General features: G+C 42.3%; 1 protein-coding gene across 4 annotated transcripts in view; it reads left to right on the top strand.

Annotated features, from left to right (window-relative positions):
- Positions 1-27,770, top strand: part of ABR (ABR activator of RhoGEF and GTPase) — a 716,822-nt gene that overhangs the window by 235,073 nt on the left and 453,979 nt on the right. For all 4 annotated transcript variants that reach the window (XM_082247579.1, XM_082247581.1, XM_082247580.1 and 1 more), the window contains one exon: positions 14,341-14,525. In XM_082247579.1, coding sequence (XP_082103705.1) covers positions 14,341-14,525 — 185 coding nt within the window. The remainder of the gene's footprint in view (positions 1-14,340; positions 14,526-27,770) is intronic.

The raw sequence follows: 27,770 nt of genomic DNA, 5'->3' as shown, positions 1-27,770 counted from the left end.
AAAACCTTTGATCTCCCCTATTAACTCCTACCCTGCCAGTGTCATTAGTAAAGTGACAGTGCAAAGTTTAATCACTGATCACTGTATTAGTGTCACTGTTTCCCAAAAAAGTGTCCGATTTGTCCATCGCAATGTCGCAGTCCCACTATAAGTTGCTGATCTCCACCATTACGGGTAAAAAAAATAAATTAATAAAAATTCCATAAATCTATCCCATAGTTTGTAGACACTAAAACTTTTGCTCAAACCAATTAATATATGCTGCTTGTGATTTTACAAAAATATGTAGCAGAATACATATTGGGCTAAATTAATGAAGAAATTTAGGTTTTTACATTTTTTTTTTTATTGGATATTTTTTTTTTTTTTTTCGAAATTCTCGTCGTTTTTTTTTTCCACTCTTTCTTTTTAGAGCAAAAAATAACCGCAGAGGAGATGAATACCACCAAAACAAAAGCTCTATTTGTGGGGAAAAAAAAGGACCTACATTTTATTTGGGTGCAGTGTTGCACAACAAAGCAATTGTCAGTTAAAATAGCGCAGTGCCCTATCACAAACAAAATGGCCTGGTCATGAAGAGAGGTAAACCTTCCGGAGCTGACGTGGTTAATTACTATGATATTGGAGGAGCTAGGAGATTGTCATTGGTCAGTACAGAGGATGGGAGGGGATAGCTTGGCTCTAAAATGAACAACATAAAAGCTCGCAAGAAAAGGCGTATAAGATCTTAGGGTGAAATACCAGCAGTATAAAAATCTAAGCATGTACGCCAGAGAATAGAACATGTGTTTAGCTAAGAATAAGGGATAGCTGAGGTATACAGATAATAAACATTCAAGGGGGTACATTTTTAGGAAATAGTACCATTAAAGGCAAATTCCACCTTTTAACAACATGTTACGTCTGTATTTATGGTGTAACATGCTGCTAAGCAGATGCCCCTCCCATAACAGCTGCGGAGTCCTTCAGCTGTCAAATATGAAATTGGTTGGGCTCCAGAGGTCTATGATTGAATGAACTACAAGTCCTGTCTGCCATCGCAGTACCCTCGTATTTCACTGACACTTCCTCCAGTTCTGTAACTGAAAGCCAATACAGAAGTACAGGCAGAGAGCTAGAGGAAGAGTTTGCAGGAGCCTGTCATTACACATGCGACCGACTGATTGTGGTTGTAAGCTTTGCAGGCTGCTGTAAAAAAATAATATGCACTTTTTCTTTTCTGCAAAAGTAGGTGTATTTCTTTTTTTTTGCGTTTATTTTTTTTTAAATGTGATCTTGGCCATTAAACAGTCAGAGAAGAGGATTGAAGTTGGGCACATTGAAATTTAAAGAAGTATGGGGTTTTTTTTTGTTTTGTTTTTTTTGAGGTCCCCCCCCAGAATGATACTTACCTAGGTGGATGTAGCATCGGTCCACCGCTGTCTCTAAGACTGAGAACCAAGTGATCAAACACCACCGATCACTCGTTTCCCAGGTCTCACTGAGCAAATAGCTGGTGACTGTTAGTCGATGCTGTCTGCTCTGAACCAATCACGTGCAAGCAAAAAACATTTTTTCCATGCACATGATTTATTGCAAGGTGAATTTTCACAACATTTACTAAGCGAAGGGAAAATTGCCTTACAAAGTGAACAGCCTATTTGCCTTTAGGCTACATTCACAATTGAGCTGAGCATTTTTCAGGCATTTTTTCAAGCCTTTTTACTTCCTAGAAGTTTTAAATGTGTTTTTAAGCAGATTTGCAGATATAGGCTAACAGAAACCTGTGTAAGGTGTGGAGTGGTGCTAATAAAGGAGATGGAAGCTGCTGTTGGAGCTGAAACCGCTTGAAAAAAACGCTAATGTCTAGCTGTTCAGACATTTTCTATTAATGTCTATGGGGACAAAAAAGCTCAAATCTGGCTGAAAAGTAGCTCCTGTGCTTTTTTTGAGCCACGTGCGTTTTGCTATAGGCGACAAAATGCTCAAATGTGAACAAGGGCCATTGAAATAATGGGATTTTGCTTGTTTAGTGTTTCGGAGCGTCAAGCTTCGAGTTGAAAAACGCTCAAGTGTGAACAGGGTCTTCGTCAATAAACTCGTATCTCCGACAGCTATTTTCATGTCTGATTGCAGAGGTGCTTACCTAAAAGACCAGTATGACCAAAGCTTTTTTGGCTGTACTTCTCTTGTGGGTCTCAGGAGTTCACTTATGTACTCCTGTGACTTGAGAGTTTGCTTATAGCAGGCTTAAAGGATCCCAACAATATTGATGGGATCCACTCGACTGATTCAACGCTGAGAGCCAAAGGCAGCTGTGCCCACCCTCTCTATAACCCAGTGATCCAGTGAGCACTGGAGGAGCAGAACAGAGAGGTGGCGCGCAGTCGCTGCTCTCTGCTTAAAGAAGACCGAGAATTAAGTGAGCAGTGGTCATGTGATCACTCTGTTTCAGGTCTTAGAGCCAACATGGGACAGCTGCAATATTGAGGGGAGTATGGATGTTTGTATGCTTCATAAACTCATACATCTTTAAGTTTGCCATACACTGATCAATTGACTGTATTTAGATCAGTGTGTGGTAATCCCTGATTAACAGAATAAATCAATTGATTGACTTATATTAAAGGGACATGTTAGTAAAATGTGTGGGCTGTCATTTATTTTGAGTGTATATGCCCATGCATGTGGCCCTGTAGTCATTTGGAGTGTATATGCCCATGCATGTGGCCCTGTAGTCATGTGGGCTGAAAAATTAGGAAATGAACAGCTTAGAAAGGAACTGAAACCCGCATGCTCGGTAGATGTGGCAATGGCTGATCTACACAATCTTAGGCTGCAGTGGGGACACAGACAAGGAGGGAGGGACAATGAACAGCAGGATTAACCACGTTTTTTAGCAGAATACAGAAAACAAATCCCATATTGACTAAGTATGAACAGCATGTAATACAGCCTTTATTCGTTTTTTTTATGATGTAGGTTTAATGACAATTTAATAGTGTAGGGCCAGCTATAATGGCTAGTTGTAAACTCTGGTCATCCTTTTGCATGTATGTATGCTTATAGCCATATGTTGTTGTCATTGTATTGTAGTGAGATAGGTTTACACATACATTGCCATTTTGTATATTGTCATAATGATAATCCTAATCTCAGTTTCGCCTTATTTTCTGTCTCTACCCTTTCAGTTCCTTATAATGTTCATCCCACATACATGATTGGTGGGATCATTGCTCCAATATACACTGTGGGGGAGATTTGCTAAAATTAGTGCACTCAGAATTTGGTGCAGATGTGCATTGTAGCCAATCCGCTTCTAACTCCAGCTTGTTCCATTAAGCTTTGACAAAACCTGGAAGCTGATTGGTTTCTGTGCAGAGCTGCACCAGATTTTGCACTCTTCAGTTTTAGGAAATCCCTGTGTGTATATATATATATATATATATATATATATAGCATGTTGATGTAAACATACTCCTTTTTATTTTTTATGTATATATTTGAATGTATTTGCCTTTTTTAAATTTTTATAATCACAAAGAATCTTTATAAATATAATAAGTTTGCAAAACTAGCAGTGTCTTTCTTTTTACCAGTATGACATGTTTATCGTGGCCTTTCAGCTTTTTATTCATAAATTGAAAGAGCTGTAACTGTATACAGCAGTGGTTCTCAAGCAGGTTCCGTGGAACCCTAGGGTTCCTCCAGAGGTTGCTAGGGTTTCCTTGAGCAATGAGCAATTTCTGTCTCTTAGATAAGTTCCCCTGACACTATTGATCTTTTTAGCTATCTGGAAGAAAGTAATTCTTCCCATTGTCCACAAGTGTAAGGAGCATTCATCTCACCGACATCACACTAATGTATCATGAGTTGTAAATATAGTCATTTTTAGCAGGGGTTCCCTGAGGGGTTCCTTGAAATTATTCCAAGGGTTCCTCTGTGTTGAAAAGGTTGAGAAAGGCTGATGTATAGCAAAAAGTGGTTGTAACCTTTAAAAAAAAAAAAAAAAGCTCCTATTCCTTCATAGCAGGTTAAATAGCACAGTGCTTGCCCCTTGGTGTGCTGACCACAGTAATCAGGGCTCCTGCTGAGCCCTGATTACTGTGGTCCGTTTATGTGCCTCTGTCATCCCACTGCCTGTCAGCTCCTGAGTGTGTGAGCTGCCCCTCCTCTCTCCGCCTGCAGCTATTAATAGTAAACTTAAATAAATATCACTGTCAGCCCCTCTCTTTTTATGCAGTCATCCTACACTGTAAGTGTTAGTGTAAAACAATGCCTTTAAATATCTTTTTTCAGATGTGTTCTGGCCAGTCTCATGATCTCTGGCCGGTCTCCTCGGACTGCACAGTGTTCACGTGACCTCCCAGGCTGACAACATAGGGGATATTTGCTCCTCCTGCTGTAGCCCGTTGATCGGAGGAGAGCGTCCGGGGGTCATGTGACCAGCCTGAACAGATCAGAGATGAGGTATTTAGAGGTATCATTTTTACACTAACACTTACACAGTGTAGGACGGCTGCATTTAAGAGAGGGGGCTGGCAATAATATTTTTTTTAACTTTACAACCACTTCAACCTTCCAGTGCTGCTCTTCTTTAGCATTTTTGATTCTCTAGTGCTGTCCTTTCCCCTTCAGCATCATTCACTCGTCAGTGCTGCTTATACCCCTTCAGCATCATTCACTCGTCAGTGCTGCTTATACCCCTTCAGCATCATTCACTCGTCAGTGCTGCTTATACCCCTTCAGCATCATTCACTCGTCAGTGCTGCTTATACCCCTTCAGCATCATTCACTCGTCTGTGCTGCTTAAACCCCTTCAGCATCATTCACTCGTCAGTGCTGCTTAAACCCCTTCAGCATCATTCACTCGTCAGTGCTGCTTAAACCCCTTCAGCATCATTCACTCATCAGTGCTGCTTAAACCCCTTCAGCATCATTTACTCGTCAGTGCTGCTCATACCTCCTCAGTATCATTCACTCGTCAGTGCTGCTAGTGCTTATACCCCTTCAGCATCATTCACTCGTCAGTGCTGCTTAAACCCCTTCAGCATCATTCACTCGTCAGTGCTGCTTAAACCCCTTCAGCATCATTCACTCGTCAGTGCTGCTCGTACCTCCTCAGTATCATTCACTCGTCAGTGCTGCTCATACCTCCTCAGTATCATTCACTCGTCAGTGCTGCTTATACCCCTTCAGCATCATTCACTCGTCAGTGCTGCTTATACCCCTTCAGCATCATTCACTCGTCAGTGCTGCTTATACCCCTTCAGCATCATTCACTCGTCAGTGCTGCTTATACCCCTTCAGCATCATTCACTCGTCAGTGCTGCTTAAACCCCTTCAGCATCATTTACTCGGCATTGCTGCATATACCTCTTCAGCATCATTTACTCGTCAGTGCTGCTCATACCTCCTCAGTATCATTCACTCGTCAGTGCTGCTTATACCCCTTCAGCATCATTCACTTGTCAGTGCTGCTCATACCTCCTCAGTATCATTCACTCGTCAGTGCTGCTCATACCTCCTCAGTATCATTCACTCGTCAGTGCTGCTTAAACACCTTCAGCATCATTCACTCGTCAGTGCTGCTCATACCTCCTCAGTATCATTCACTCGTCAGTGCTGCTCATACCTCCTCAGTATCATTCACTCGTCAGTGCTGCTCTTACCTCCTCAGTATCATTCACTCGTCAGTGCTGCTTATACCCCTTCAGCATCATTCACTCGTCAGTGCTGCTTATACCCCTTCAGCATCATTCACTCGTCAGTGCTGCTTATACCCCTTCAGCATCATTCACTCGTCAGTGCTGCTTAAACCCCTTCAGCATCATTTACTCGGCAGTGCTGCATATACCTCTTCAGCATCATTTACTCGTCAGTGCTGCTCATACCTCCTCAGTATCATTCACTCGTCAGTGCTGCTTATACCCCTTCAGCATCATTCACTTGTCAGTTCTGCTCATACCTCCTCAGTATCATTCACTCGTCAGTGCTGCTCATACCTCCTCAGTATCATTCACTCGTCAGTGCTGCTTAAACCCCTTCAGCATCATTCACTCGTCAGTGCTGCTCATACCTCCTCAGTATCATTCACTCGTCAGTGCTGCTCATACCTCCTCAGTATCATTCACTCGTCAGTGCTGCTCATACCTCCTCAGTATCATTCACTCGTCAGTGCTGCTCATACCTCCTCAGTATCATTCACTCGTCAGTGCTGCTTATACCCCTTCAGCATCATTCACTCGTCAGTGCTGCTTATACCCCTTCAGCATCATTCACTCGTCAATGCTGCTTATACCCCTTCAGCATCATTCACTCGTCAGTGCTGCTTATACCCCTTCAGCATCATTCACTCGTCAATGCTGCTTATACCCCTTCAGCATCATTCACTCGTCAGTGCTGCTTAAACCCCTTCAGCATCATTCACTCGTCAATGCTGCTTAAACCCCTTCAGCATCATTCACTCGTCAGTGCTGCTTAAACCCCTTCAGCATCATTCACTCGTCAATGCTGCTTATACCCCTTCAGCATCATTTACTCGGCAGTGCTGCATATACCTCTTCAGCATCATTCACTCGTCAGTGCTGCTTCTTTTCACTGACTGAACAAAAAAGGACCCATAAATGTCCATCTTTAAGCATAATTCACTCATGATTTGTCCGCCATGTTGCACTAGTTTAATATTGTAAAGTACTTATACATATATATTGGTGGTCTGAAAATAGCCCCTTTTGCCCCCATGGACTGGGGCATTAGGGACTGATATATTGCAACCTATTGCAATTATGCTGTAGTCATACATGTACATTTAATCCCAACTTGCTTAGAAGACCGTTTAAAAGCTCAGTGTCACTTTTTTGCAATTGGCCTCCCTGTTTGCCAAATATTTGTGGCTGCCAGTAGTATCCTCTTCATATGGGGGGGGGGGGGAGCTCTGAAATTGTGTGGAAATGTTAGTGTATTCTCTGAACATTGCGTCAGGGCTGGGAGTTGTATAGCGCAGAGTTTTTCGCATGACAACAGTCTGATGTGTCACCAGGGGCCTTTAAAAAGCCTGCTGTGAGATTTTGGAAAACAGTTACTTGGAGATGCTCTATGGAAAAAAAAGATTTCCCCCAAAGACATTTATTTCAGCTTTGGGATTATAATAACCAGACAATAAAGTAAGCTTAAAACTAGACTGGGCAGAATGTTTTGGTCACTTGCCTTGTTTTGTTTAATGTCATGTCCATCCAGAAGACTTCCGCTATGGGTGGACATTGATGGGCACAAGCATATTCTGACTTACTACGTCTCTCAAATGCTACAGAAGAGCTAGCACCCGTATGACACAAATATTTCAAGGGTGTGCCATTGATATTAAATAGATTTTCCATTTGTTCTTTATGATAGAGAATGCAGTTGGGGAAGTAAGACTCCAGAAGAGGCATGCATATGATCAAGCTCATTACTAACATTTTAGGCAGAAAGTAGGATCTTTGGTGACAATACCAGCTTTTTATTATAATGTACCCGTGCAATCATCCTACAGTACTGATTCCTAGTTGGCTTAAAGAATACATTCTCTCTGCCCTTGACTCAAAGGTTGGCTGTTGCTGGTATATTCAGGCACTACTATGATGTCCTTATTTAGTGACAATGTTACTTTCGTAACAGTAGCCTGAGTTTTAATACACCACTGACTATAGTGGTACGTTAAATGAAATTTAAAATCCTTGCAGAGAAATATTGGTACTTAACTTACGGTTTCCTGCCGTCATTGAGAAATAGCTATTGATTGCCCTTCCTTCACTTTACATGAGCCTTCTGCTTTTACTACTCATTAATTATACAAATGAGTACTGATCTCTGGAAAATTCAGGTATTCCCTGGGCTGATAAAAGGACAGTATGCATATTGCTTAGGTTACGAAATTCTTGTGGGTGTGTATATGTAGCCAAGCTTTCCTGAGTTATTTTATGATTAGAAAAGCTGTCTCAAAGAGATTCTTCACAACTTATAACATCGCAGGTAGAAGCTCAAAAAATCATGTACTCTACATTAGGGATCAACTGATTATGGATGGGGCCAAAATTCACTTATTTTTGAAGTATCGGTCACAAACTTGCCGGTATGGCTGATATTGCTTCAAGTGGTTGTACTGGAGTGATGCCTGCAGCAAGAGGCATCACCCCGGTACCGTTTTTTTTTTTTTCTTTTAGAGCCGATGGTCGGCTTTCTTGTATTGACAATGGATGTGGCTAATCAGCCGCTCAGCTGTTATTGCAAGCAGCCGGAGGGGACTTCCCCCCCCCCCCCCCCCCTTTCCGCCACTCCGCCTGGGTCTCCCTTCCCACCAGGAGGCCCGAGCGACCAGCCAGCATGTCTGCCGACTTACCGAAGACCTGAACAAAGCCGGAATCGCCTCCGATCGGGTCTCCGATGAAACCTGGAAGCGATGTCATGACATTACTTATGGTTACTGGAGCCTTAAAGGTGCCAGATTTTAATAAAAATGACAGTATTCAGAACAGCCAAACTTGGCGTTTTTGAATGCTTTTAAGTGCAGAGGAGGGGTTTGGGGTCTTATAGATCCCAGATTCCTTCATAAAGTGTAGCTGTCACTGCCTATTCTTGTCACAAGAGATGTTTACATTCCTTGTGACAGCAATAAAAGTGCTAAAAAAAAAAATTAAAAGGACAGTGTAAAAATAAAAACTTTAAATGTACAGAATATCGGCACCTAATATCAGCTATTGGCCTGAAGGGTGGCCGGAAAATCGGTATCGGCCCTGAAAAAAACATTGGTCAATCCCTACTCTAAATGCTTACTGGCAGCATTTTTCCTTTCTAGAAATTTAGATTTATAGAGCCCACTCCTTAGAAAAGGCCCTTCCCTGCTTACTCATCATAGTTCTCTCCTCTTCTGGGAGTGTCTAATTACTCTTTGTGCTGGCCCAGCTCCTTTGCCCCTCCCCTCAGCTCCTCATGTAACATTTTATGTATTTGCCAGGGGATGAGTGTAGAGGAGTAATATAGAGTGTTACTTGCTGGAGCTGCTGACATCACATCCAAGATGGTGGCACCCAATAGCAGTCTCAGGGCTTTTGGATGTCTACACAAGGGAGGCTTTTACAGGTAAACATAATGCTTAAAATATCTTAAATGCACAAATCTGATGAGAAGGTTTTTGTTTAGGTCCCATTTACACACAAGCACACCCTAAAACAACACATTGCAGTGCACCATTCATTGTGTATGGCACTCCAACGCATTGTACAGAAGAACCCAGCAAACAGTATACCACAGTGTAAATATACTGTGTGTTGTGCACTAAATTAACAAAAAAAAGGCTGATGTATGTTTTTATTAGTCCATTTCGGTGTGTTGGCATCCCATTCATAAAGAATTGGCTGTCTTAATGTAGCACGTGTGTTAACACAACTCAATAAAGCTGGCCATACACTTTTAGATTTCTTTTCTCTAAACAGTGTGGCTGGAGGAATCTTCCCTGCCAGCTTATGTATTCTAACAGCTGGCTCGATTGGCTGTCATAATACCTGAACAGTGCCTGCATCTGATTGGATGCAATCACTGTTTGGTCACTAATGTTTCACCAAAATCTTTTAACAAAAATTGATTGAACAATTAACAAACAGTTGGTACCAACAGGGGCACTTACAGCTCGAATTGCAAACCTTGTATGACAGTCTGAAAAACAAAAAAAGAAAAGCTATGTGAATACTTACCACCATGGGGCAGATACTCCTGACTTCACTCTGCACCTCCATTAGAATCTCCTGTATCAGGCACTTCGAGGCATGTGGAATGCTTGGTCCTATCACACAATATAAATGGCATCTACAGTAGTAGTAGTACTTTCCATTGAAGTTTGCTACAAAAAACCTTGCGCTGTACGTAACTGTCAAGTGGGGAGTATTTTCTTTCTTTTTTTTTTTTTTTTTTTGTATCAAAACTGGCGATTTGATTGTTGGGTGCAATCTTTCAAACACTTGATTTTTTAGCATCAATAGTAGGGCTGATTTAAAAAAAAAAAAAGACGAAAACTGTATGTGTCGCACTTACCAACTGGTCCAGTTTTTTCAGGCAAGCACTGAACCTGGCCCCTGGTTGGTTGCTCTGGTAATAGCATTCATTTTCCTTTTGCTTTGGTTCTTTGTAATGCAGTCCATGAATTCACAAAGAGCTAATAATATCTCCGGGGACATGAAAGACTTCACGTACTGTTCAGAATACCTTACCAGGCTGACTGTACCGCAGTGTATACTAGCATGAAAAACTGTCTGCGCTGTGTATAGCAACCAGTCAGATGTGCTTATGCATTTTTCTAACTGTATTGATAGAATGAAAAGCAAAAAAAGGGGGAGAAATTGAATGGATGTTCTGCTATGACTGTAACAAACTCTGCCTGTGCTGTCTATTGCAAGAAATAGGTTGCAAAATCATCTCCTATTTTCTGTTGTTTCATGTAAATATAGGCTTATTCACTAAGGAAAACTATCGTAACTTAAAGCGGAGTTCCAGCCATTTCTCTCATCTGTCCAACGGTCCAGCGATGCGGCCGCCTGAAGCCTCGATCCTCTCCCTTGGCGCTGGCATCACTGCTGTGGGCACCTGGCTGTGACAGTTTGCGGCTTCACAGCCGGGTACCCACTGCGCATGCGCGAGTCGCGCTGTGCGTCTTGATTGGCCGGCAATCTTCCGGGACCTCTGACATGTCCCAGAAGATTGCAGGGAGGGAGGGGGAGAGGAGAACTCCGAGCGGAAGTGGGAGCTGGTACCTGTCAAAACTAGGTACCCGCTCCCCCCCCAAAAAAATGACATGCCAAATGTGGCATGTCAGGGGGTTAGAATACCTAAAGCGGAAGTTCCACTTTTGGGTGGAACTCCGCTTTAAGGCTTTATTCACGTGAGCATATGCATATTTTCTGCATGGAATGCAGGTTCTTACTGGCAAAGCTAGCAGAAGATCCTGCATAAAATGCACGCCTAGAGTTTGGATGAATGCAATTCTTCTAATAGCTTATTTGTGTACAAGTGCAAAATCTGCAGAGCCGTGCAGCCTTGGACACCGCTGTGTCCTACTTTTTGTTTCCTACTTTTTTTGTGCATGGCTAAACGCAGTGCACTTTTTTTGCATTTAGATGCATACAAAACTGTACTATGTACGCATTTGAACGCAGCGTTTTATCTGCCCGCCCTGTATCAGACAATCAGCTGTCTTCAATAAAACCTATTCATTAGGCCTCTTGCACATGGTACTGATGTTTGAGCTTCGGCTTTTTTGGCCATAATTTTAGTTGTTTTTTTGCGCAAATTTGCACATATTTATGCATGTAGTTGCACACACATGCACGTTTACTAGGGAAAATCCATTCATATTTATGCACATATTTGTGCGGGCTAGCGCAAAATACTGACCAGGAACACAGATTTTCCTTTTTTTTTTTTACTGAACAATATTTGGCGCCTGCTTACGTACCTGTGTGCACAGGCACATTGTAAATAATAAGCTACATTTTAGCTCTGTAAAAGAAAAAACGCTGTACTGAGCTTTTTTAAGTAGTATGCAAGAGCTCTAAAGAGCACATACAATGCCAGGGTTTCTTAAAGAGACCTTGTCCAAGATCATTTATTTTAACAAAAATATTCCCGTAAGGTTGTGTAAATTTAACATTTTATGCATGTGATTTAGCTGTGGAAGCCTCCCTTGTGTAGACATCTAAAATACCTGGTACTGCTGGGCGCCACCATCTTGGATGTGTTGTCCACAGCCCCAGCAGACTCAAGTGACACAGTATAGTATTCCCCTTCACTGCTCCTCTAACCGCTAAATAAAAGGTTTTGTGTTTGGGGGAGTTAGACCAGCACAGAGAGTAATTGGACACTCCTGAAAGAGCAGAGGGCTAAAACACACAAGTAAGGCTGTAGTAGGGAGTTCACTAGTCATATTTTCTAGAAAGTTGGGTGGCACAAAATAAAAATGTAATTTCTTGTAAAGAAAAAGCTCAATTTAAATACTTGTTAATCTTCTGTGCATTTACATACAATTTTTGAATTGGTGACAGGGTCTCAAAGTTTATCATGTACCCCTTCATAGCAACAAAAGTTTCATGCTGGGTTATTTAAAGTGGCCTGTTTAATATAACCACATTGTATGCACTTTTTCTGCCAAAGTACACATCTTGGCCTATAATGTCTAAATGTCTGAGTGCTTTCTAAGCAATCCCTCAAGCTTTAAAAAAAATAAAAATAAAAACAGGTAAATCGGTTTGCTTTGTATAAAGTTTGGGATTTACAATAATTTCAGGTAGTATACAGAGTGTAAAGAAGACCTATCATTAAATATTACCTATTGGCTATCCACTAGCCTCCACCCCCTTGCAAAATTGCTTGGTGTTTTTAAAATTTTCATTTTTTTTAATTGCAAAAACTAAAGATACTTAACCTTATGCTCTGACTTCCAGCCTTTTCCCCTAGGCCAGGGGTTTCCAAACTTTCTAAACAAAAGGCTAGTTTACTGTCCTTCAGATTTAAGGGGGGGGCCAGACTGGGCATTGGGAGTAGAAAAGATCCCAACGTCAGTGGGAATAAACAATGCCCCATCTTTGGTGTCAGTGGGAGGAATAGCGCCCCATTGTTGGGGTCATTGGAAGGAATTGGCCATGGGCCCAGTTGTTGGCATCCATGGGCCCCATTGTTGGCGTCATTGGGCCCCATTGTTGGCGTCATTGGGCCCCATTGTTGGCGTCATTGGACCCCATTGTTGGCGTCATTGGGCCCCATTGTTGGCGTCATTGGGCCCCATTGTTGGCGTCATTGGGCCCCATTGTTGGCGTCATTGGGCCCCATTGTTGGCGTCATTGGGCCCCATTGTTGGCGTCATTGGGCCCCATTGTTGGGCGTCATTGGGCCCCATTGTTGGGCGTCATTGGGCCCCATTGTTGGGTGTCATTGGGAGGAATTGTGCCCCATCTTTGGTGTCAATGGGGGGGAAATATGCCATTATGTTGGCATCAGTAGATGAAAATAGTTCCCCAACAGCTGGAAAAAAGCAAACAGAGGGCCACATCTGGCCCCCAAGCCGCAGTTTGGAGACCACTGTCCTAGGCTGTGATGTCAATGAGCCATACTTGACAAGAATGTGCGTCTTTAACTAGTCAGTCATACCCCTGATTATACACACAGCATGCTGGGAACATCTCCATATTACATTACAAGGTTCTGTTATTTTGTGCACTGTCTAGGACTTAAGGACATGATGATCTCTGGCACAAGCAGTCTGGAAACCCCATACCTGCACTTGTTTCCTTCCTGTAATCCTTTTTGTTTTTCACCCATTTTCCTACCCTTCAGAAATCCCACTCCCCTCAAAAGGACCTGATTAGGACTAAAAGTGAATGTACATTTGCTAAAAATCCTGCATTGAAGGTTGCCATGGTGACCACAGTTTCAGGGGCTTAAGGCCTATGATTTAGAGTTAAGTCATAAACGTATAGATATAAGACGTTTTTCTTGAGAAAATTAAAAAAAAAAAAACTGAAAAGCAAAAAAAAGGAAAATGTGCTTCTGCAGAGTAAAGGTGTTTAGTTTCTACATTTGCTGTTTTAAAAATGATATTTGTAGAATAATTTGAGCATTAAATGGAAACAGTGAGCCCCACACCCCCCTTCAGTCTCTCTGACTCAGAGAAGGAGGCAACGAGCAGGGCCCGGAATAGCTCTGATGCTGTCATCTGTGGACAGCCACTGATTTTCCAGTTTTCGCAAGCTCGCAGGCTTTCCCTAATCCTTTAGTCGTAGTGTGTTTCAGAGGTGGCCAATTGACCTCTGTAATCTTTATTTAACTGCAGGACTGGCTCCCCTGGCTTCTTCTCCAGCTTCTGAGGCTTTCCGTCTTCCCTATGTGTTCTCCCTCCCTCAATTTTTCCTTTCTTCATCATAGAATTTCATTCTTTGCAGGGGTTTGATTTTATTTCTCTCATTTTTTTTTTTTTTTTTATTTCATTCTTTCGGAACATTCTTCTTTCTTTCGGGTTATTTGCACTCTGATTTCTGTTCCTGTTCTACTGGTTTGTTTTGACTTTACTTGTTATTTCTTCATTACTTTTTACTAGCCTAAGTGGTGTATTTTCCCACGTCAGTTTCCTTTTTTGTCATTGCGTTAGCGTGTGTTCCTTTGCTTTCTGTGCACATTCTTCTGACCTTTCTGGTGCTCAAATCTCTTACCTCCTTCTCTGACCACTTTCCCTGTGAAGAAGCTCCGATGCCAGTATGACCCCTAGGCACAAGCCATATGCTTCCTCTTTGGCTGCCCTTATTGAAGGCACTCAACGGCCTTTTTTGTTCCTCGTAACAGATTTCAACTATGGCACTGACCATTACGATGCTGAGGGGAATGAGGAGCAGAAGAGCTCCCGCGAGGGCTCAGAGACCATGCCCTACATCGATGAATCTCCCACCATGTCTCCACAGCTCAGTGCCAGGAGTCAAGACAGTGTCGATGGGGTCTCACCCACTCCAACTGAGGGATTACTTCCAGAGGTAAGAAGTCTTCCAATTTTTTTATTGTATTCTTCATTAACCATTTTGTCTTGCATTTTTGCTATTCTTGCACCAAATGCTGTTTTGAACCAACAATGTAATATTTCTTTACCATTGAGGCTTGAAAGCTTGAACTGTACAGACTTTGGTTTGTTTACATTACTGATAGGTGGTGAAACCTTAGAACTACTACCCTATTCTCCAGTTGATTGCATTATTCCACACAAATGTTGTTTGGTGTTTTATAGTGTAGGATTGCAGTTCTGTCGCTGCTGAGACTGGTTAAATCTGTGAGCTATGTAAGATGTTAAGCTAGCAGTAAATGTGCAGTTTCAGACGTAGTGTACAGCATGGTTTATTTAACCCTTGACCATCAAAGACAGTGTTTTGCAAAGCAATATTTATGCTCATCAGTAGCTTGTTCAAGTTGTCTCTAACAGTCCAGGACGGGTAGAAATTGTATACCCCAGCTATATGAAAGCTTGGAAGTGGTTTGCCAACATCCCTATAAACTGAACAAACAAAGTGGGGGGTCCCCCTAGGGTGTGGGACTTTAGCGGCAAACACACTTCCACAAACGAGTAAAAATTATATCATTTTATTAACATTCCAGGACGGTAAACTTAGAAGAAAATTACCCACCTGGATAGAAAGTGTTAAAGTGTTAAATACTTGACCTAACGTTTTATACTCACAGCTTTTCTGTTCCTTTAGGTATGTGAAGGGGATAAAGGAGTGGGATTTCTGACTACTTCCTATGGGAAATGTACGATTTGTCATTCCTTTGGAATGGAGTGATGGGGGGCTATGGGCATTGATTTTGAGGCCCCATTTACTTTTGAGATCAGAAGCAATAATGGCTGATGTTGGTCTTCGGGCATCATGGATGAAACCCGACTTGCAAGCGTCGGGAGACCTGTTAGGGCAGGTGTATATGTTAGTGGAGCTCCTTCCTGTGTCTGTTCTCCCTGCCATGTAGTTCTGTTGCTCCAGGTGTCTTATCAATGTCTCTAGTTCCTTTTTTTACTCCTGGTTGTCCAAGTTTGTGGATGAATACACTTATAACCCCCTCATGGTAGAGACGATTGATGTTGGCCTTGGTCTCCAGCAGCCAAACGAACTGCAGAGTTGGCACGTGGAAGCAAAACTGTTTTAGCTTTCAGTTTAATGTGCTTTTAAGTTTAAGGCTCCATGTACACGGGACGCTGGAAATGGCCGTTTAGGAGCAGTTGGGCGTTTTTTTTCAGAAGCCCCTGAGCGCAGCTCCATATTATCTTATCTGTTCATGTACACATGGTCGTTTGCAGGCAGTTGCGTTCAGGGATGTGTTTTAGAACGCAATTATTTGCATTCGAACGTGTGTTTCCCGGCATTAAAAACGCGACCGAACGCGATGACCCGTGTTTAGCGTTCGCGTTTTTCCATTTTAAAGGGGAATAATTTTTTTGACCTCTAGGAACGGTTCTAAACGCAAACGCCCGCTAAACACCCGCACAAACGTGACCGAACGGACGTTTCAAACGTCCTAAAATTCCAGCATTCAAAGGGACTTTTAACAACGTCCCGTGTACATGGAGCCTAAATGGCCCACTGATTTTTGCTAGGATGCAATAAAGTCTTTTATCTCTCTCCACAGTTAGTAAATTCAGTTGTTTTTTTAATGATCTCCTATCCTTCTTTTTAAAGCAATACATAGACTGGCAAGTGTTTGTGTTAAATCCAAATTTGTTATTATGGCTAAATTTGAACATTACAAAGTTTTGCTATGTTAAGTTATCTGATTCTCTTCTCTCATAAGAAACGTGTGTGTCTAATACATCAGATATGATAGCTGAATAAGAGCTTCCATTAATGATGCAATGAAATGAAATTCACAACATATATATGTCTGGGCGGCAGCTGAGACTTCTAAGCCTCCTGAAAAGTCCCAGAACTCTACAGTAGATCCTTCTGTTTCAGAGGAGGGGGCTGTGCAGTGGGATGATGATGATGAACAACTTGAGGAGGATGAGAATAACTGACAGTCAGAAAAGAAGTTACTTTTTTCTAGCTAATGAGCTGAAAAAAATACTCAAGGCTATGCAGGCAACTATGAAAGTTGAAGTAAATACAGTTACCCTATCTGTGGAAAACCAAAGTTCTAAAAGACTAGACAGTCAGTTATGTGCTTGAAAATATAAAGGGAGTTCATTTTAAAAGTAATGGAAATTACCTTATTTGTTGATGTCAAAATTTTGTAAAATAAGCTTTTTCTTTGAGTCCGAAGGTTCTATGTTTTGGCATAAAGCCTTTACATACTACAGTATCTTCTTTTTTTTTTTTTTTTTTAAGTCTTTTTTTAAGTCTCTAAAGAAATTACCTGTACTTTATTGAAGATTTAGGAGCACATTAAACACCTCATGGCCAAAAGAGCTTGAAGCATCTTTCCATCTTTACACCAAAAATAATTAAAGATCAGTTCCTGCTCCTCAGGTCTCCTCTGCAGTTATCTGCTGTGCCGATAATCTTCTGCTGTCTGGGTCTACCAGTGTATGAATTTGGACACTTTTAAACTCCGTACACAGGCCCAATGGTCTTGTAAGAGCATAATCCTGGAAATAACTAGCAATCATTGATGTGCTGCCCATTGAGAGTCTCTTCTGTTGCAATTAAAGAAGCTCTCGTTGGTCAGAGCTGGCGTGTGACCATGCTGACCAATGACCGCTAGCCCATTTGCTGATATTAGGCTGCTACACAGCATCGGAGGCTGTGAACAGAGTTTAAAAGTGTACAAATGGGTACACCACTAATTGTAGGCGGCAGAAGATTATCAGCACAGCAGATAAGTGCTGCGGGGACTGGAGGAGTGGAGAGAGTTTTGGGCATTCAAATTAAATGTAAAGGTGGAATTACCCTTTAAAGCAGAACTCCAGGAAAGCAATTACATTGCCAGTAATATCCTAAATGTTGCTGATGCTAAATTTAGAGAATATTATTTAAAAAATACAATTCTAAATTTGGAGTGCTGCGGATATGTGACCACCCTTGATATGTCACTCAGGAGCAGGCTGGCTGCATTTCTATCAGTGGTGTGTCAGGTAAAAAGAGTTTCCTGCACATGGTAGTCCAAAAAAGAATTCCAAAGAAAAGGCTGTTGCAAAAACACTATTTAGTTTAGTATATGATGGACATAGAAAAGGTTTTCTTTAAAGTTGAAAACTGTGCTGGTGCTGTCTGAAACACGAGAACTGGTTGCTATTGCATTTTTATTATAGTGCAAGACCTAATTGCTTACCACGCTAACTAGAGTTCCTAATATTCATGTATCTCCGCTTATAACTGACATCTGGGCATCAGGTTTATTGGACATCAATTCTGATGCCTCACATAGAACCAAGAACAATGCAGCTACAATAGTGGTTGTGTCAATTACCAGCATACAAGCTACGCAGGCTAAGTTTCTTTCTTCCTCAAAGAAGAAACTACCCTAATCCAGACTTGTATAAAGTACTCGAAAGTTCTACTTGAGTAAAAGTACAAGTGCTCGATCAAAAAGTGACTTGAGTAGAAGTGGAAGTGCTCGCAGAAAAAGTTACTTAAGTAGAAGTACTAAAGTATTCAACATTTTTTTTACTTAAGTATTGCAAGTAGTTTTTTAAAAAAAATTGCTACTTAAGTACTAAAAGTAAAAAGTACCAGTAGTTTTGAAAAAAAAATTCTACTCAAGTACTGAAAGTAGAAGTACAAGTACTGTGTTATGTAGTTATTAAAGAAAGAAGTCAAACATTTGAACATCATATTGTTTTTTATTATTTCAAATGATTAACCTGTGTTTGTTAGTAGTTTCTTGATGCACTTTAAGCGCTGTAGCACCATTTATTTGTTTGTTTCATATTTTCTTTTTATTGGAAAGATTTGGTATAGCAGCTTTTATTATACACAGCCTTTATTTCCGTATGCGCTGATTTACAAATTACATTATACACATTTTTTTGAGCTTTATGCAACCTGCCATCTACTGTTCTGGCAGTGGTAATTTTTTTAAAAGTAACGAGTAACTATGCAGCACAAAAAAAAAATACTTGAGTAGAAGTATCGAAATCATCGAAAAAATGTAGTGAAGTAAAAGTAGAAGTAGGAGAAAAAAATTCTACTCTAGGAAAGTACAGATACCGCATTTCGGTACTTAAGTACAGTACTTAAGTAGTTCTAATTCGTTACTATACATCTCTGCCCTAATCAAAGCTACAGAGGAGGATTTCTATACTAAGAAAATAATTGTGTAATGCCAAGACCTCAGATGGTATTGTTGGTTGCTTTGTTAATTGCAAAAAAAAAAACAAATTGGTACTCATTATTGCCTCTTGTAAATTAGTTTTGTGAGTCCTATGATTCTGTAGTAGTCTTGTAGTTTTCTTCTTTTTTTTTTTTTAATAATAATATGTTTGAGTTTTTGTCATACAAAAAGAACACGGTAAATGAAACCAAACGTAAGTGATGACGACAAAAAAAAAAGGGGGGGGGGAAAGGAGATGGGGTGCGGTATTCATACACATGCATATAAGTAGTAGTATGCCATGAAAGAGATACCAAGAAACATGACCACAAGGGCATATGTAATGTATTAAAAAGGTGGGGGGGTGGGGGAAGGGGGGAGAAGAGGGGAAGGTATGATGGTCTCGCATGGTACAGGAGGAGAGCGTCAAACTGAACAAAGAGCACAACAATGATAAACAACTCTGGGCTTGTCTACTTAGAATTATTCCTGTTAGTAGGAGGAAAACTTGTAAAAAGTCCACTATGTCCATAAGAGTGGGTTGAACTTGATTAGAGGGTAGTTGGAAGCGTCTCAGAATTTAGTTTACCTAGAGTTTGTGCCACAGATGCACTAAGATACCAGTCCATATATTGGAAGGGCGACATTAATGTTTTGATTTCTGTTGGAGAGTGTATGTTCTATGAAGGCTCGCCTCCTGGTGAAGAAGTTCTTTGTGGAGGTAAAGTGTTGTAGAATAGTGTCCAATTTTTCTTTATGGAGGAGTGATTTTAGTTCTTTTATCACTGTGGAGATGGAAGGAGGGGTGGGCAGAATCCAAGCTTTCAGAATGTCTCTCTTTGCTGCTAAAAAGCATAAATGAGTCCATGAGGAGATATGATTTTGACGTCGGGCTTGAGTAGGTGGTTCCGTGGGAACAATTCCAAAAAGCATAAGGTGTGGTGACTTTGTCAGGTGGGAACCTGTGACCAACTTTGCGTAGTGTGTCACTTTGTCCCAGAAGGCGTCTATCTTGGGGCAATGCCAGAATCTATGTGCTAATGTTGGATTGGGGAGATTGCAGTGGGGGCAGATTGCCTTAGTCGTTTTCGCTTTGGTGAAGAAATCGGGTATGGAGGCCTTATGCATTAGTTTGAAATGTTTCCCTCCACACTTCATTGATGGTGTATTTTCTTATTTTCAGATATCTGTTCAGAATTCTTGTATCCAGGTCGGGATTAGGGAAGTCCATGTTCCATTTTCCAAATAGGTCTTTTGCGGGGAGTTGTGCAAATTCTTGTTGTAGGGTCTTATAAATCATAGATATGGAATACGAACGTTGTTCCACCATACAGTCTATGATAGTGTTTGAAGCTGGTAGCTAGGCTTTTGGTGCATGTCCTTACATAAGATAACGCCTGGTAATAGTAGAGTAATTGAGATTGAGGAATGGCAAACTCCTTGGCAAGAACGTCAAATGATTTGGGCTTCATGGTCTCATTGTGAACTACAGGTTTAGCCATGGTAAGATTCTTAAGAACAAACCTATCCAGTACATCTGTGCAATACATGCAAAATTCCTTGTTTTTTAAAAAAAAATCTTGCTAGTACAGAAAAATACCTGTGCCAGAAATGTACTCAGCTCTTCCTTTCCTATTGTCAACTGACAACACAACATTTTTGTGGACTGAGTGCAGGCGGCTCTGAATAACTTTCCTATGCTAATTGTACTAATAGACTTTGACGTAACACAGGGATTTTGCATAAGACACAGGACAGTTCTGAATTTCTGGGGTTTTATTTATTTATTTTTTTGCACTTGATTGCTTTCAATTATATTTTATAATTGGGGTGTAGTGTGCAACATGCTTCAGGCCTGCCTCATTGATAATCACGCTTGTAGTGCATTGATGCTTTTTCTAGCTTTGTAATGCTTTCCCTGTAGGGAGGTATTGGCAGGCAATCTGAGACCGTGTCTGTGGAAGCCTTACATCACGCCCTTGATCTATCGATCGTGAGTGCAATTACCTGCAGGCTAATAAAAAAGTAAAAAACAATATGATAAATGCACGTTTTTTTTATCTGAAAAAATATGTGCAACTCTGATTTGTTTCTTAAAGGTGAACTTGGCATTTAAGCAAATGAGTGAAGTTCATTTTTAGGGTTACATACATTTCATTGCATCGAAAAAACAAAAGAGAACAATGGAGTAGATTTATTTTACAGGTTGGACATTAATAGGGATAGAGTACCTAACACAGGAATGCAAGCTTGACCATGTACAGTCACTCCCTGAAAACACAATTTCTGCTAATACTTGCACAAATCCAACAAAGGCCAGGATCTATCGCAATACCCCCCCCCCCCTGACAAATGGGTGGATCACATGTATCACCTGAGATCCTTCACTCTTCCCCAGAGCACAATGAAGGATTCTGACTCGCTCTCAGGGAGGTTATTCAACAGGTTGGAAACCTTCAGGATACTATAGTGTGTACCTTGGTCTAGCTAAGCTCACACGAGCAGCAAAAAAAGGAACAGTGCTCAAAATTTGGGAGCATTGTCTCCTTTTTTTTTTTTTTTTTTATAGCGATTTTTGCCCAGTCAACGCTAAAGTTAAACTCTTAAAGTTCTCGCTGAACCTCAAATTCCCTGAAAGGTCCCCAGACCATAGTGGGGTCATTCTCAACTACGCATTTCTACCTTTAAACACAACATGAAATAAAATGTTCCCTCATTTAGTACTTCACCATCCTCATTCTAAAACCATATCATAGAATCTAAAATCTTATGCATATGGGAAAAAATTGTGTAGTATCGTGTTGAATAATTTGAAGATTCACTTAGTGAACAGTTCTTCTAGGGATCAGGGATCATCTAGGAGGAAGAACTCAATTTTACTTTGTATTATATTGGACAATTTTTCTTATCCTTTGATTTTCCCTTTATTATTCCTGGGTGTGTTACATGGGCACTTAATTATCACTTAGTTACATAGTTAGTGAGGTTGAAAAAAGACATCAGTCCATCCAGTTCAACCTATGATCTGTGTGTGTGTTTGCTGTTAACCGTACATTGTATACCCCTGTATGTTGTGGTCTTTAAGGTGCCCATCTAATAGTTTTTTGAAACTATCGATGCTCCCGGCTGATACGACTGTTTGCGGAAGAGAATTCCACATCCTTACTGCTCTGACAGTAAAGAACCCCCTACGTACTTTAAGTTAAACCGCCTTTCCTCTAGTTTTAGTGAGTGGCCACGTGTCTTATTGTATTCCCTTTCTCTGAATAGTTTGTTCCTTATGCCAGGGTCGCCAGTACAGTATTTGTACATTTATATCATATCCCCCCTCAATCGTCTCTTCTCCAGAGAGAATAAGTTCAGTGCTTGTAGTCTTTCCTCATAGCGGATGTCCTCCATTCCCCTAATTATTTTTGTTGCCCTTCTCTGGACTTTCTCCAGTTCCAGCACATCCTTCCTGAGGACCGGTGCCCAGAACTGGACGGAATACTCCAGATGTGGCCGGACCAGAGTCTTGTAGAGAGGGACTTAGCTCTTTGTATGTGGATTTTTTCAGTGTTTTTATTTTTTATTATACATGTTTTTTTTCACATAAGCCTAAGTATATTATTTAGAATTCTGTGATATGATTTTAGAATGATAGTGCTGTAGTATTGGAGGGGGCATTTTACTTCATATTGTTTCATGGTGGGTGATTTAGGTATGAAAGCTGTTTCACATCACCAGCTTGGGTACATTCAGCCTGCTCATAGATGGTTCGATTCTTGGCAGGTTCCTGCAGATCTGGCTTAAACTTTTAATGAGCAGAAATTGAACTATCTTGACCCCCACCTTTGAAGTTCTGGACACTTCCTCAGCACTTATTACATTTTTTTGGCAGAAAAACAGTGGAGCGAAGACATTTTTTAAGTATCCAACATTGGCCCCAAAATTAATTAATGATTACTACCTTTTTCCCTTATACAATTCTCTACTGGCTTGCTATACACCAACCTTTTTTTTTTTTTGTTAATGCTTCTGTTGCTTTACGAAAACCAAAAGGTATGAAGATGCCATTACATACTGCTTTGCTATAATGGCAGAATGTTTTTACAGACAAAGCTTTGATTCTACCAAGTTAGAGCTTGCTTTGTACCTTCCACCTCCCCAACGTTTTCGTTGCCCTATTACATGGGTGTCCAACCTTTTGGCTTTTCTGGGCCACATTGAGTGTAGAGAAATTTTCTCGGCCCGCATATAAAATGTATACTATAGTTAAGGTAGATAAGCAATAAAACGCCGCCGTGCACTTCCCGCACCGCTGCACGCATTTAACACAACTAGAGGACGATCAAATGAAATGGAATCAGTATACAGAAGTTTACTTCTTCTGAGAGATATTAACTACTTGCCATCCGCGCTATAGCCGAAGTACGGCTACAGCGCGGACTTGAATTTCCGGGAGGCCGTCTTTATACGGCCTCCCAGAGACAGTCTCCCCGCGCGCTCCCGCGAGCGCGCATCGGGGAAAATCTGTGTTGGCCGTGTCCCTTGGACACAGCCAATCACAGATCGTGGTAAATGGCCAATCACAGCGGCCATTTACCACGTGATCGGCCCATGCAATGAGAGATGATCTCATATGTAAACATATGAGATCATCTCTCATCGCCAGCGCTCCTTCCTCACACGGAGACTGCAGTGTGAGGAAGGAGGAGAGCCGATAAGCCGTCGGGGACACAGTGGAATGTAATCAGGGCACTGATCACCAGTGCCCTGATTACTACAGAGGTAAATAAAATAAAATGTGCCCACAATCAGTGCCCATAATGCTGCCAGTCAGTGCCCATCAGTGCCTGCTCATCTAGGCACTGATGAGCACTGACTGGCAGCACTATGGGCACTGAGTGTGGGCACTGATGGTAGTGCTCATCAGTGCCACCCGTCAGTGTCCATCAGTGCCACCCGCCAGTGCCCACCAGTGCCGCCTATTAGTGCCCATCAGTGCCGCCCATCAGTGCCGCCTCTCAGTGCCCAGCAGTGCCACCTCTCAGTGCCCAGCAGTGCCGCCTATCAGTGCTTATCAGTGCCGCCTATCAGTGCTCATCAGTGCGGCATATTAGTACCTCCTCATCAGTGCCACCTCATCAGTGCCCATCAGTTCAGCCTATCAGTGCCCATCAGTGCCGCCTCATCAGCGCACATCAGTAAAGGAGAAAAATGTATTTATTTTCAAAATTTACTCGCAGAAAATAAGAAACTTTTTTTCTTTTTTTTTGTAAAAAATAAAAAACCCAGAGATGATTAAATACCACCAAAAGAAAGCTCTATTTGTGTGAAAAAAATGATAAAAATGTCATATGGGTACAGTGTAGCATGACCGCGCAATTGTCATTCAAAGCGTGAGAGCACTGAAAGCTGAAAATTGGCCTGGATGGGAAGGGGGTGAAAGTGCCCGGTAGGCAAGTGGTTAAAGAAACACTCTAACCACAATGACCACTTCAGTGATTTGAAGTGGTCATGGTGGTAGGAGTCATAAACACTGCACATGTTGGGATATTTACAGTTATGTGCTGGGGGATAGTTGCACCCCTAGCACATATGACTTAGGCAAACAGAAAATGTGATGTCCTTATTTATACATGTATGAACAAGGACATGACCTATAATGACAAAACACAACTAGTTATAAAAAAACATATTGCAACAATTTACACACGCTAATGCGCATACCTTTTCTACTTTTGTAGACTGCTGGCAGGTACTGTTGGCGGGTACTGCTGGTCATGCGGGTACTGCTGGAGGAAGCGGGGGCTGCAGTAGAGAGCAGAGCCTCTGCTTCCTGTATGGCCCCTGTCACAGGTGAAGTGCATTTCATATCACTCCACCTGTGACAGAGCCGGAACTATACAGGAAGCAGCGGCTCTGTCACTGACTGCAGACATCCTAAGTCTCCCCCCGGCAGCCGGGAGATCGCACGGCACTTGCAGCCCAGTGCTTGCCCATCCAATGCAGCTTCACTAGTACATGCCCATCCAATGCAGCCTCACCAGTGCATGCCCATCCAATGCAGCCTGATCAGTGCCCAGCCAATGTAGCCTCACCAGTGCATGCCCGTCCAATGCAGTCTGCAATGAAGAGAGAGGAGAGCCGCTAAATTACACAGAGCGGGGAACTTCCTCTTACCTGGCGACCGCTGTCATACGAAATCCTGCCTCCTGGACCTGCTCCTATGATAGACATCACCAATGTGCTGTCTATCACAGTAGCCAGTCCAGGAGGAGGGGCTTCGTATGACAGCGGCGGCCAGGTAAGCAGGAGATCCCCCCCTCTGTTTGTAATCCGGCGGCGCTCGCCACCTCCTCCTCTCCCCTCCCCTCCAAGGTGTCCTCTGTCTACAGTTAGTTGGAAACTGCTGTGGCAGTGCCCCCGACTTCCTTCCTCCCCAGCAAAAAAATAAATAAATTGTCAGGGGGCAGTTGGCTGCATTGCCTGCGATTCTGGGCCGCAGGTTGGACATGCCTGTCCTATTATTATGATAGACTGCCTAGCTAATTATTTTAGGAGCACACAGGCCAAAAAGTGGCGGGCAAGCTTCAGCACTATTAGGAATGGAATTAGTCTCGATTTCAGCTGTGACCGTTAGATGGTAGAGTCAGAATTTGGTGTAATCAACATTAAAGCATGGATCCATCCTGCCTTGCAGTAATGGTTCAGGCTGGTGGTGTAATGGTGTGGGGGATATTTTCTTGGCACACTTTGGGCCCTTAGTACCAATTGAACATTGTTCTAATGCCATGGCCTGCCTGAGTATTGTTGCTGACCATGTCCATCCCTTTAGGACTACAGTGTACCCATCTTCTGATGGCTACTTCCGGCAGTATAATGCACCATGTCACCAAGCTCAAATAATTTCAAACTGGTTTCTTAATCATGACAATGAGTTCACTGTTCTCCAATGACCTCCACAGTCACCAGAGCTCAATCCAATAGAGCACATTTGGGATGTGGTGAAATGGGAGATTTGCATCATGGATGACAAATCTGCAGCAACTGCGTGATGCTATCATGTCAATATAAGCCGAAATCTCAGAGGAATGTTTCCAACGCCTTGTTTAATCTATGTCACAAAGAAGGCAGTTCTGAAGGCAAAAGAGGGTACAACCCGGCACTGTGTGTGTGTGTGTATATATATATATATATATATATATATATATATATATATATATGGATATAGATACACACTGCTCCAAAAAAAAATAAAGGTACACTTTTTGAAAACGCATCAGATATCAATGGGGAAAATATGCTGGATATCTATACTGATATGGACTGGTATTGTGTTAGGAACAAAAGGAAGCCACATTGTTTGATGGAAATGAAAAATATCAACCTACCAGGGGCTGAATTCAAAGACACCCCCAAAATCAAAGTGAAAAAGTGATACAGCAGTCTAGTGCATTTTGCTGAAATTTCATTGCAGCAACTTAAAATGATACTCAGTAGTTTGTATGGCCCCCACATGCTTGTATGCATGCATGGAAATGTCGGGGCATGCTTCTAATGAAATGACAGATGGTGCCCTGGGGTATTTCCTCCCGGGCCTGGACCAGGGCATCACTGAACTCCTAAACAGACTGAGGTGCAACCTGGCGGTGTCGGATGGACCGAAACATAATGTTCCAGAGGTGTTCTTTTGGATTTAGGTCAGGCGAGCGTGGGGTCCATTCAATGGTATCAATTCCTTCATTCTCCAGTAACTAGCTGCATACTCTCGCCACATAACGTCGGGCATTGACGTGCACCAGGTGGAACCCAGGATCCAATGCACCAGCGTAGGGTTTGAAATGGGTCCAAAATTTCATCCCGATTCCTAATGGCAGTCATGGTGCCATTGTCTAGCCTGCAGAGGTCTGTGCGTCCCTCCATGGTTATGCCTCCACAGACTATCACTGACCCACCACCAAACCGGTCCTGCTGAATGTTACAGGCAGCATAAAGTTGTCCACGGCTTCTCCAGACCCTTTCACATCTGTCATATGTGCTCAGGGTTAACCTGCTCTCATCTGTGAAAAGCACAGGGCACCAGTGGCGGACCTGCCAATTCTGGTGTTCAATGGCAATTGAGCTCCACTGTGCCGGACAGTGAGCACAGGGCAACTGTCATGAAGTCTGTTAATGTTTGGTCAGAGACATTCATACCAGTGGCCTACTGGAGGTTATTTTGTAGGGCTCTGGCAGTGCTCATCCTGTTCCTCCTTGCACAAAGGAACGGACACCAGACCTGCTGATGGGTTAGCGACTTTCTACAACCCATCCAGCTCTCCTAGAGTAACTGCCTGTTTCCTAGAAATTCCTCCATGCTCATGAGACTGTGCTGGGAGACACAGCAAACCTTATGGCAATGACACGTATTGATGTGCTATCCTGGAGGAGTTGGGACTGCCTGTGCATCCTCTATAGGGTCCAGGTATCGCCTCATGCTATCAGTATTGACACTGACCCTAGCCAAACGCAAAGCTAATGAAAAACAGTCGGAAGAAATAAGTAGGGAAAAAAATTTCAGTTAGGCAGATGGGGAAGAGAAGTTGGCGCAATCAGACAGTGTGGGTGACTGCAGTAGTGTTAACTGTGGACAGATAATGGAGTGCAATCCGGTGGCTGTACACTGGGATGGCTGCAGGCTTGTAGAGGGTGAAGCAACCCTGTAAGGTTCCAGGAGAGAGAGAGAGAGAGAGAGAGAGCCCAGCGCCGATCTAAGTGTAGCACAGCAGTACTTTATTAACACACAAATAGCAATGCTACTCACAAGAGGTGGATAAAAGCAGGCATCTTAAAATCAATAGGGGAAGGTCTCTGTAGTCACATCCACGGTGGAAGGTCCGGTCAGGCGGGAGCGCTGTGATGAGGGAGGACAGACGATGGCCTCATGTGGGAGGCGGGGGACGTGCCGATCCTCTTTGGTGGTGATGCAGCGTGGGACCGCCGGTCGGATGGGTGTGATGTCACTT

This window comes from Pelophylax lessonae (assembly GCF_965119305.1).
Source record: "Pelophylax lessonae genome assembly, chromosome: 2".
Taxonomy (NCBI): Eukaryota; Metazoa; Chordata; class Amphibia; order Anura; family Ranidae; genus Pelophylax; species Pelophylax lessonae.
Note: the sequence above shows the minus strand (reverse complement) of the source record. Positions and strands in the feature narration are given on the sequence as shown.